Raw genomic sequence first — 12496 nt, 5'->3', positions numbered from 1 at the left:
TAATATTAAGTCTCTTCTAGATATAATGCGCTGCTTTTTTTTTTGGCACTTCTATTATTTTTATTGTATCCATTTCTTTGATTTACTTCAATAAAGACTTTAAAAGAAATGCCGTCAGTGTCCCAGTCCTGTAGGACGCTGGCCATGCACACAAAAGCGAGAGCACAGAGCCAAGGAACATGCCACATTCAGGACTGGCAAGGTGCTTCGGGAGACAGGCGAACTAATACCAGTGTAGTGGAAGAAGCAAAGATCACTAGTGTTGAAGCAATGATTCTTTAACATCAACTTTGCTGGACTGGTCATGTTGGGCGGATGCCTGATGATCGTCTTCCAAAGCAACTCCTCTATTCCGAACTTTAAAATTGGAAAGGGTAATGAGGAACGGCTAAGGGAGCTGGGCATGTTTAGCCTGGAGAAGAGGAGGTTAAGGGGTGATATGATAGCCATGTTCAAATATATAAAAGGATGTCACATAGAGGAGGGAGAAAGGTTGTTTTCTGCTGCTCCAGAGAAGGGGACACGGAGCAATGGATCCAAACTACAAGAAAGAAGATTCCACCTAAACATTAGGAAGAACTTCCTGACAGTAAGAGCTGTTCGACAGTGGAATTTGCTGCCAAGGAGTGTGGTGGAGTCTCCTGCTTTGGAGGTCTTTAAGCAGAGGCTTGACAACCATATGTCAGGAGTGCTCTGATGGTGTTTCCTGCTTGGCAGGGGGTTGGACTCGATGGCCCTTGTGGTCTCTTCCAACTCTATGATTCTATGATTCTATGGTGGTCAACAAAAGAGGTTTAAGAACTTACTCAAGGCATATCTAAAAAAATGTAGCATAAACATCGACAACTGGGAAACACTGGCCTGCGAGCGCTCCAGTTGGAGAACAGCCTTTCCCAAAGGTGTCATGGGCTGTGAAGACACTCAAACTCAGGACGCAAGGGGGAAACGTGTTAAGAGGAAGGCACACTTGGCAACCCCTCACCCTGATCAACTTGGAAACCAATTTCCCCACTGTGGAAGGATGTGTGGATCCAGAATTGGCCTCCACAGTCACTTGCGGACTCACTGTTAAAACCGTGTTTATGGAAGACAATCTTACTCGGCTACGAGGGATCGCCAAAGAAGAAGAAGAAGAGAGCAGGACTGGGCATATCCTTCTTGGTAGCTGTTTTTGGGTATGTGTGCAGACTCTTCTCTGCCCCACTCGCCATGCAATTCAGTGGATAAAATCTCTCCACTGACCTACATGGGGTGAGAGAATAAAGAGTTTGAATCCCCAGAAAGGGCAAGGAAAAGGAATCTTAGCCCCTCAGCATGAACTTTGTTTCACACCAAGGTTCGTTAGCAGGGCAGGTGGGCTTCCACCCTCACCTGTCTCTTGTGGGGGGGGGTGCAGTCTATTCTTTCTCCTCGTGCAAATTAATTGAGAAAGCAATTCCACCATTAACTTGAACGGGGTGGAGAGAGAGGCTGGATTGCCAGGGCAACGACTGTCCTTGGTTGACCCCTGAGTTGGCGAGGCTCATTGACAGAAACATGAAATAGAGCCTTCAGTGTCAATGGCCCAGTCTTTAGGGAGCTCTGCCAAGGGAAACCGAGAAGGCAACTTCTGCCTCAATATTGACACGTCTGCCAAAAACTTCTTCATTCCATCAGGCAATTAAGAATACCTTTCCAGCTCGTTGATGGGCCTCTTAATTTTTATGTATTTTCATTATATATAGGTATTATTGTAAACCACTTTGATGTTGTTTATGACTTAGTGGTATATGCAGATTTGCATAAATAATAAAAGGAAAGAAAATGGCTGCAGTATTTGGAAATCTCTTATTGAAATAATAATAATAATAATAATAATAATAATAATAATAATAATAATAATAATAATACTTGTCCCCTACCCATCTCACTGGGTTACTGCAGCCTCACTGGGCTGTTTCCAACAAATATAAAAGCATACTAAAACATTAAAAACTTTGGTCTAGATTCAACCAGAATCTTCCATTCCCTTTGAAAAAAGAAACAGCACAATTTTTGGGTGTGTGCTGAAGAGGAGGGAGTTCTGTGCAACTTTGGAAACCCCGACTTGCTTGCTCTGTGGGATCAAGACAGACCAACCCCACTGAATAAGAATAAGAATTTATACCTCACCCATCTGGCTGGGTTTCCCCAGCCACTCTGGGTGGCTCCCAACAGAACACTAAAAACACGATAAAACGTCAAACATTAAAAACTTTGCCAAAGAGGGCTGCCTTCAGATGTCATCCAAAAGTCATATAGTTCTTTATCTCCTTGACATCTGAAGGGAGGGCGTTCCACAGGGCGGGCGCCACCACCTAGAAGGCCCTGTGCCTGATTCCCTGTAGCTCCACTTCTCACAGGGAGGGAACCACCAGAAGGCCCTTGGAGCTGGACGTCAGTGTCCGGGCTGAGCGATGGGGGTATACCAAGAGAAGATAATTATTAATCTTATTTTGAGACATTTCCATGTTGCAGAAGGGGGCAAAAAACAGATTGGGAAATGGTCCTTCTTTCTCACTATGAAACTTAACTTAACATGAAACCCTCCTAAAAAGTAAGGGGAAATGTATGTGCGTCTTATGGAGCGAATGCAGGTGGGAGGCTCTGTTCAGCGCTCCCTTTAAAGAGCCGTGTGGAGCGTGTGTGCGCCTCTTGGGGGCTTTTCCCCGAGGAGGGAGAGAGCCGCACACTCGCTCCACACGGCTCTTTAAAGGGAGTGCGGCTCTTGGGGGAGCCTTAGCTCTCCTGCGCACAGCCTCTCCTGGGCAGGGGGAGCCTTCATGCCGCTGCCAGGGAAAGGCTCCGTGTGGCTATCCCATAAGCCAGGACAGCAAGTGGGATCGCTGAGCTGCGATCCCGCTTGCTGTCCTGGCTTCTGGGATTCAGATTTTTTTTCTTCTTGTTTTCCTCCTCCAAAAACTAGGTGCGTCTTATGGTCTTATAGAGCCAAAAATACGGTAACGGAGCGATCCTTCTATTAAACTTGCATCAACTGTCTGCACCGGTGTGGTGATCACATAGCTGGAAGGGACCTCTAAGGGTCATTTAGTCCAACCCCCAACGCAATGCACATATGCATACCTGAGTTTTAACACACTGCATGACAAAGACAAGATGGCACACGTGACTTAAGACTCCCCTGCTTCTCTTTTACCATTGTCAAAAATGGCCTCATAAGCAAGTGAGATACATCCATGAGCAGTAACATGTGCAGCCATATTGAGGGGCTGTGCAGAGGAGGGTGACCAGGATGACCAAGGGTCTGGAAACCACGCCTGATGAGGAATGGTTGAGGGAGTTAAGGATGTTTAGCCCAGAAAAGGGGAGACTGAGATGAGATAGGATACCCATCTTCCAATATCTCAAGGGCTGTCCCATGGAAGACGGAGCAACCTTGTTTTCTCCTGCTCTGGAAGGGAGGACTTGATCCAATGGATTCAAGTTACACGAAATGAGATTCCAACTAGGGTTGCCATATTTCGAACAACAAAAAAGAGGACACATTTTCCGACTTCTGCTTTTAACTACCGTATTTTTTGCTCTATAAGACGCACCAGACCATAAGACGCAGCTAGTTTTTGGAGGAGGAAAACAAGAAAGAAAAAAATTCTGAATCCCAGAAGCCAGACCAGCAAGATGGATCTGGCTTCTGGGATAGCCTCTTGCTGTTCTGGCTTCTTGGATAGCTGCGCGAAGCCTCCTGGGCAGCGGGATGAAGGCTCCCCCTGCCCGGAAGAGGCTAAACCAGAAGCCAGGACAGCAAGCGGGATCGCTGCGCAGCTAAGCCAGAAGCTAGAACAGCGAGAGGGAGCGCTGCACACCCTCTTGCTGTTCTGGCTTCTGGAATGATGATGATAATAAAATAATAATAATAATAATAATAATAATTTATTATTTATACCCTGCCCATCTGGCTGGGACCCCCCAGACACTCTGGGAGGCTTCCAACAAAACACTAAAATACAATAACCTATTAAACATTAAAAGCTTCCCTAAACAGGGCTGCCTTCAGATGTCTTCTAAAAGTCTGGTAGTTGTTCTCTTTAACATCTGGTGGGAGGGCGTTCCACAGGGAGGGAGCCACTGCCAAGAAGGCCCTCTGCCTGGTTCTCTGTAACTTGGCTTCTTGCAGTGAGGGAACTGCCAGAAGGCCCTCATCACTGGACCTCAGTGTCCAGGCAGAACAATAGCCCGGGATAACCGCGCAGCCTGCATTCGCTCCATAAGACACACACACACATTTCCCCTTACTTTTTAGGAGGGGAAAAGTGTGTCTTATAGAATGAAAAATACGGTATCTATTGCTATGAGGACTCTCATTTCACATTCCCATGAAAACATGTCCTGGAAAAAAGAGGCCACATGGAAGAACCTTCGAGCTGTGAGAGCTCTTCAACTGTGGAACGGACTCCCTCAGAAACCTTCCTTGAAGATTTGCAAGCAAGGGGCTGGACTAGGGGTCCCTCTACCCTTCTATGATTTTGCTGCTCCACGAATCTTGCCATCGTGCTTCTTCCCCCCGAGTGTTTTGCGACTCTGTCGAACCAGATTCCTGGAGTATCTGGGAATGCCAGCCCTCGGCTCCGAAGTGAATCACTGGCGGATTGTTGCCATTGTCCGTAATTAACTCTTTGGGAATCCCTGGAGGGAAGACGTGGTGGCTCACAATGCCTGACGACGGGGCTATTCTCTGTGTTGTCCAACATATCATTAAAAGCGCGCCAGTGACTAGCAGGGTGCTAATCGGAGGCAATTAGCCCTTTTTAATACCAGCAGAGCTGAGTCAAAGTGGGTCAGAGGATGCGCAGGGATCTCATGAAATCACAGAGCCAGAGAGGAAGAGGCTATGTGTTCGACTCTCTTGCGCTGTGGTACAATTCACTTGGCAGAAAGAGCCCGTGTCCAACGCTTTTATACACCTTCACTAGTTTCTTTTCCAGGGACAGCACTTGGATAACCAACTCAAAAAGAGGAAGGAGGGTTGCTGGATGAGGCCAGTGGTCCATCTAACACAACATCCTCTTCTCAACAGTTCAAAAAGAGGAAATTTCCCCCAAATGAGGAGATTGGTAAAAAGGGAAATTGAAAGGCAAAGTCAAGAGCGTTAAGTCACCCCCAAAAGCTTGGGTGTTGTTTACAAAAACACAATGCAGTCAAACCTTGGTTGTCGAATGTAATCCGTTCCAAAAGACCATTCAACTTCAGAAACATTCAACAACCGAGACATCGGACGTTCAGGTTCCGAAAAACGTTTGAAAACCGGAGCATTTACTTCCAGGTTTCCGGTGTTCGGGAGCCGAAACATAAAATAACAGAGGCGTTTGCGAACCGAGGTTTGACTCAATTGGAGCGTTGATCAGGTACTGTGAGGGCTAGGGGTACATCGGAATGGTTGATGAGTTTAGTCAAAGATGCTGTTAGAGGCAAGAAGGCTTCCTTCAAAAAAAGCACAGAAGACTTGCCCAAAGGAAGAGAACAAAAAGAATACGAGGAAGTTGAAAAGAAAACTGCCAATGTCCTAATCCCAAAGGCAAGTAAGAAGGGACATGATAGAAGTTTCTGAAATCATGCATGGAACGGAGAAAGAGGATACAGAAGAGTTTTTCTCCATCTCTCCTAACTCTAGAAGTCATGGACATCAAATGAACCAAGGTGAAGGTTGGAAAATTGAGGGCAGATAAAAGAATAGTCCTTCCATGGAGGTTTTTTTTAGCAGAGGCTGAATGGACGTCTGTCATGGATGCTTTAGCTGAAATCCCTGTATTGCAGGGGGTTGCACTAGAAGACCCTCGGGGTCCCTCCAACTCTACAATTCTAGGATATGAAATGGGACTTAATTCTAAAAGAGCAGCTACAACAGTCTGCAACAGCCAACGCAAAAGAGCCCCTTCAGGCCCAACATCTATTGTGGCAACTGCTCCCTTCTTCAGATGCAGGTAATTTGCTTTTGGCTCATCAGCCTGGCATAAAAACATCAGAGCCCGATGACTGCCCTCCTCCTTTGCCCTCCTCCTCAGATCCTGCTGCAGCCTGCTCTGAATCCACTTCCTTTAAAAAGAATAATGCCAATCATTGCCTTTTAAAATTCTAATTCTGGGTCTACCTGGAAGGGTTCCACTATGGAAAGCCAATCTTGGATCTCTGCTTCCCCATTCGTGTGCCTCAGCGTCACGCCGAGGAGGAACAGTTCGGGAGATGCTGGGCTGTGACTCACAGCCATTTATTCATCAGCGCCTCCAGAACATTTCCAGGAGCCCAGAAATGTCTCGCATCATGAGGTGGCCCTTCCTCGCTTTCTCAATGGGAGCAGCGCTGTAGCCACAGTTCTGGCGGGATGGGGATAGAGCAGAGAATCCCTCGGGTCTCCTGAATGCCACCAATTACCATTTGGGGTTCTCCAACTATCTGATGGCATTTGCTTCTCAAGGCCCTTAACTTCAAGGATGCTCCAGACCAGTGAGAGGCAACCAGCAGTAGAAAAAGCTGAATGCTATTCTAGGCTGCATCAAGAGAAGTGTGGTGCCCAGATCAAGGGAAGTAATAGTACCACTTTATTCTGCCTTGATCAGAGCATGCCTGGAATCCTGTGTCCAGTTCTGCACAACACAATTTGTGAAGGATGTTGACAAGCTGGAAGATGTGCAGAGGAGGGCAACGAAGATGATCGAGGGTGTGGAAACTAAGCCTGATGAGGAATGGTTGAAGGAGCTGGGTATGTTAATTTTCTGAAAGTAAGAGCTATTCAGGAGGTTGTGGACTCCCCTTCCTTGGAGGTTTTTAAGCAGAGGTTGGACTGTCATGGATGCTTTAGCTGAGATTCCTGCATTGCAAGGCACTGGGCTAAATTAATAATAATAATAATAATAATAATAATAATAATAATAATAATAATAATAATATATTTTATTTATACCCCACCCTCCCCAGTCAAGACTGAGCTCAGGGCGGCTAACACCCGATATAAAAACAAATTGGTTGAAATACAACTTAAAAACAAGACTAAAATACAACATTAAAACATTAAAATACAACCTCATTTCAATGGAAACTCCAATCAAAAACTTTTTGGGGGATGAAAACGTCAAGTCTTCACCAAGGCTAACTATCCAGACTGGTCCTACACGGGCCAGAAAAAAGCCAGGGAAGTCCCCAAATAGGAGTTCCATCACAGAAGGAGAAAGGAAAAAGGAAGAGGGTAAGGGGATCAAGTTGATTCCAAGCCGAAGGCCAGATGGAACAACTCTGTCTTACAGGCCCTGTGGAAAGAAATCAGATCCTGCAGTTCCCTGGTCTCATGAGGCAGAGCGTTCCACCAGGCTGGAGCCAGTGCTGAGAAGGCCCTGGCCCTGGTTGAGGCTAATCTGACTTCCTTAGGGACCTCTAGGGTGTTGCTATTTATGGACCTTAAGGTCCTCCATGGAGCATACAGGGAGATGACCCCTGGAGATCCCTTCCAACTCTACAGTGAGTCTATGATTAACCTGGTCCCATCCAGATGTTGCTGGACACAGCTCCCATCAGCCGCTGCCAGAAACTCTGGCCCTTGGGACTCTCAGCTGTGGCCTACAAGTGCATCCATCTTACAAATCTCAGGCTTGCTGTGCGAGCTGATGGGACATCTGGAGCCTGAAACATCTGGAGGGCACCAGGTTGGTGAAAGCTGATCCAGCAGGTCACTGAATTGATTTGGCAGGACTACACAGATTGCTTCTCTTTACAGGACACTGAATTATTTGGGGCTGTGGAAAGAGAGCATCCCAGCATTCCTCCAGAACTCTTGAAATATTTCACATCCATCTGGGAGTCATCCGTTTGTTCTCTTCTCCTGCCAGCTGCAGGCAGGGCTGCTCATACTCTTCCTCTGCAATGTTTGCTGTTCGAATCAGCGATAGCTTCAATTCTGCAGCACAATGAACTCAGGGCAAACCAGCTTCTTCTATATATTTTGAAACGGATTGTAGGAAGATTCAGAACAGAATTTTTTTTCCCATGCAGCACTTAGTTAAACTGTGGAACTCCCTCCCACAGGAGGCCACCAACTTGAGTCTAGCAACTCTCCCTTTGTTCTTATAATTGCACTCCAATTGCACACCCAAAACAACCTCTCATTTGAGCCCTGGTTATAAGGCCAGAGGTCCTTTAAGCTGGCACTGTTTCCCTCCTGCCCAAGGCGTTCCGAAGAGACCATTTCATTTCTGCTAAGACAAAGGCTTCTGAGCCGCGTGAGTGAGCAGGGCTAGTTTTGTGGCCAGTGAATCAAACCTGGCTTCCAAAGGACTGACTGGGCAGGGACACCCTTGCCGTGCATATGCTCCATCAGGCCACAGACCAAAGCATAGAGCTGTCCACTACAAAAGCCAGGAAAAGATTTGCCTCGACAGTCACACAGAGCGGCTGCCACATGCCAAGTCTCTTATTACACCAGAAGGATGGCGAGTGGTTTGGCTCCCAGCTGGCTCCTTGTCAGGGGGATGAAGCTTCCTCAAAAGGTTCTTCCACCTGCTGAGGTCTCCAAGGTAAAAAAAAAAAAGAAGGTAAAGGTAAAGGACCCCTGGACGGTTAAGTCCAGTCAAGGCGACTATGGGGTTGCGGCACTCATCTGGCTTTCAGGCCAAGGGAGACGGCGTTTGTCCACAGACAGCTTTCTGGGTCATGTGGCCGGCAGGACTAAACTGCTTCTGGCGCAACAGGACACTGTGATGAGTGCCAGAGCACATGGAAACACTGTTTACCTTCCCACCGCCGCAGTACCTATTTATCTACTTGCACTGGTGTGCTTTCGAACTGCTAGGTTGGCAGGAGCAGGGACAGATCAACGGGAGCTCACCCCGTTGCGGGGATTCGAACTGCCAACTTTCCAATCGGCAAGTCCTAGGCTCTGTGGTTTAGACCACAGCGTCACCTGCGTCCCGATAGTCTCCAAGGTACAAACATCTCAGCCACATCCTAGATGGGCCAGGTTGTCCCTTGAGCTCTCCCTGCATCCTAACCCCACAGGGCACCATCTGCCACATCTGTGGGCTGCTTGTAGTGGTTCTGGTCAGCAGTGGATGGCATGGGAGGGCAGAGGTGCCCCATCAGACGTCCCTGTCGATGAGTCACAGCTGCTTCCTGGGAGGAGGAGAAGGTAGGATGAGGTGGCCAGAAGCGGCTTAGTCCTGCTGGCCACATGACCCGGAAGCTGTACGCCGGCTCCCTCGGCCAATAAAGTGAGATGAGCGCCGCAACCCCAGAGTCGGCCATGACTGGACCTAGTGGTCAGGGGTCCCTTTACCTTTACTATTAAAGGAAAAACCAATAAAAAGCATTTTTTTAAAAAAAGGACTTTCTTTTGCCTGTCTTGAATCCTGCAACATTCAGTTTCATTGTATGTCCACGAGGCAGGGAGAGTAAAGGTAAAGGTAAAGGGACTCCTGACCATTAGGTCCAGTCGTGGCTGACTCTGGGGTTGCAGCGCTCATCTTGCTTTACTGGCCGAGGGAGCCGGCATACAGCTTCTGGGTCATGTGGCCAGCATGACTAAGCCGCTTCTGGAGAACCAGAGCAGCACACGGAAATGCCGTTCACCTTCCCGCCGGAGCCGTACCTATTTATCTACTTGCACTTGGATGTGCTTTCGAACTGCTAGGTTGGCAGGAGCAGGGACCAAGCAATGGGAGCTCACCCCATCACAGGGATTCGAACCGCCGACCTTCTGATTGGCAAGTCCTAGGCTCTGTGGTTTAACCGACAGTGCCACCCGCGTCCTGGCAGGGAGGGTGGAGAGACGCAAAAGCACCAGCAGAGCCAAATTCCCACATGGACCAATGAGTGTGGAGGCAGTGGCAATGGGAGCCGACAGGACACAAGCTGCCTCAGACCAGGTCAGGCCTTTGTTCATTGGATCAGCTATGTCTACCTTGACTGACAGCATCTCTGTCCCCCTTATCGTATTGCGGCCCCACAGGTCTAACACACAGCAACGGCAAGGGAGACATTTTTGACGATGGCAAAATACAGAACCGTCGCGACAGCAAATCGTAGAACCACATAATCGTAGAGCTGGACGTTGGCTGCACTGCACTGAGCCCCAAAGACCAGAGGGGAGCAAAGGGGCTGCAAGCTGCCCTCTGGGACACAAACACAAAAGCACCCTAGAGAAGCTGCCCTGTACCGAGTCAACCCATTGGCCCATCTAGCCCAGCTCTGTCCGCACGGGTTGGCAGCAGCTCTCCGGGGTTTTAGACAGGGGCCTGTCCCTGCCCCACCTGCCGAAGATCAAACCTGTGGCATTTTGCATGCAAACCATGCGCTCCACCACTGAGTCACACATCCCTTCTGCACACGCAGATTTTTGAGTGGACAACTCCGTTAAAAAACCACCAAGATGCCAAAGTATTCATCTGTCTACCCTGCTCTTGTTGGAATCCGAGGGCTGCGCATTCGGGGAGCACAGATGACAAACACGAGATACACATCCCAAGGGGCAGCTCCTCCTCTGAGATAAGAGTGCGCAGAGGCAGCACAATGGCGGGTGCATGAACCACGGTTTCTTTTCTGGAATTTTAAAAGGGCCAGCAGTTCTTTAAAGACAGGGAGGCAAAGCAGGGGAGATAGAGAAGGCCTCCCTAATAGCTGATATTCCTATCTTTCCTCAGACGCAGGCGGAAAAAAGATGCTGGTTTTTAAAAGAGAAGCTGAGAGGCAGGGCAGCCGAGTGCCAGAGAGGAGTCAGTAGAAAAAAGACAGTTGCGGAACCGAGAAATTACACAAAACAAATGAAATACTGTGAAAATCCCTGAAATGAGAAGTAATCGACTAGTAATCTTTAACATCAGCAGTAACATCTAGACCATGGGAGCATTTCAGCCCTGTTCCTGAGTTTGTTTAAAATCTAAAACAGCTTATCTGGTATTCCTTTCTTTGGATTTGTGCTATTTAGGTCTTTTAAACCCTTTTGTAAAGGCAATACTAGAGTTTTCACAGCCGAGTCCTCAACTCCTTATTACTACTGCTTGGCTTTCTTCAAGCTGGGCTGTGTCTAAAACTTGACATTTAGGTTTTCAAACCTTTTTTGTAAACTCAGTTTTAGAAACTGTACCTTTGAGTCCTCATTCCTTTATTACTGCACTTTGCTTCACCTAGGTCGAGCTAGGATTATAATACTTCAGACTTTTTTGGAGTTTTACCCCCTTTCTTTGAATTTGGTCATTTAAGGTTTATGATTTCTCTATTTCCTTCTGAGGAAATTGAATAGTTCAGTGAAACGAGGTTTGTAGCCAGCATCCCCTTAAGGCTTGGCTCAATTCTAGGTTTTTCTAATTTTTTCCTTAAACTTTTTGATTTTTGTTATTTAGTTTAATTCTATAAGATAATATTTCTAGTCGGTTACTTCTCGTTTCAGGGATTTCCACAATATTTCATTTGTTTTGTGAATGCCAGACAGGAGTCTCTGCGCCCCTGGAAGCTGTGGCTCAACGGTCCTGGCATCCGAGGGAGAAGCCTGGGGTCGTGGTCTGGGGTAGAAACATCACACCTACCTACAGATTTTGTCCGCGGAATTCCTTTGCGCAGGGAAATGTGGGGTTTCTCTGGACCAGTGTGGGCCGCCATCCCCTGCCGCTCAAAGAGAGACTGGAAAAAAGAGAGGGGGACAAGGGTCATTCTTCTGCCTGGCCATCATAGTTTTGTGGAGGTGGAAGGAACCCTAAGAGGTCATCACCCCCCATGAGATGCAGGAATCCCAGCTCAAGAATGCCTGGCAGTTCGATGGCCAGGTCTCAGGCACGTAGCTGTCAACCTAACCTTTTTTTGCGGGAAATTCCTTATTCCAGTGCCGTTTCCCGCCGCTATCCCAGATTGTTAGATATCCCATAGACTGTCCCCGGGACAGGTGAGGCTGCTGATCCCTTATTTTCGAGGCTGCTGTTCCCTTATTTTCAAATCTGAAAGTTGACAGCTATGCTCAGGCATTCGTGAGCTGGGATTCTGGCATTGCCGGCGGCTGGGCTAGATGCCCTGTCTGGCTGCTTCCCAATTCTACAATTCCACAATCCCTGGGACTTTGGTTTCCGCCAGCTCTGGAGAAAGAACAGCGAGGCTTTGAAGGGAGGCTGCTCTCCACCTTGACAAGTGCTTTTACTATTTTAAAAATGGATGCATCGCCTACACTGTCAAAAGAAATAAAAAAAATTGTCCAGTAGAACCTTGGAGACCAACTAAGTATGTTCTGGGTATAAGCTTTTGAGTGCATGCACACATCTTCTGATACACTGGAACAGAAGTCACCAGACCCTTATATATAGTGGGAGGGTGGGGTGGAGTGGAGGGTAGGAGATGGGTGATTGACTCAATGGGTATGGTAAAGCTGTTGACAACTGTTAATGACTGCAGTTAGTCCTACAGGAAAAAGCATGGGATAGAAAGCTTGCAGACGAAAGCTTATACCCAGAACAAACTTAAATGGTCTCTAAAGTGCTACTGGACAATTTTTTTA

General features: G+C 47.5%; 1 protein-coding gene across 10 annotated transcripts in view; it reads right to left on the bottom strand.

The window, feature by feature from the left end:
* The window catches only part of SHANK3 (SH3 and multiple ankyrin repeat domains 3), a 449651-nt gene that overhangs the window by 30162 nt on the left and 406993 nt on the right, over nucleotides 1–12496 (bottom strand). For all 10 annotated transcript variants that reach the window (XR_014012079.1, XR_014012080.1, XM_081209761.1 and 7 more), the window contains one exon: nucleotides 11541–11634. Coding sequence is in view for 8 of the 10 variants with exons in the window: in XM_081209761.1 (XP_081065887.1) it covers nucleotides 11541–11634 (94 nt within the window). In the remaining 2 variants the exon portion in view is untranslated. The remainder of the gene's footprint in view (nucleotides 1–11540; nucleotides 11635–12496) is intronic.

Source organism: Podarcis bocagei (assembly GCF_964188305.1).
Source record: "Podarcis bocagei genome assembly, chromosome: 10".
NCBI classification, from domain to species: Eukaryota; Metazoa; Chordata; class Lepidosauria; order Squamata; family Lacertidae; genus Podarcis; species Podarcis bocagei.
Note: the sequence above shows the minus strand (reverse complement) of the source record. Positions and strands in the feature narration are given on the sequence as shown.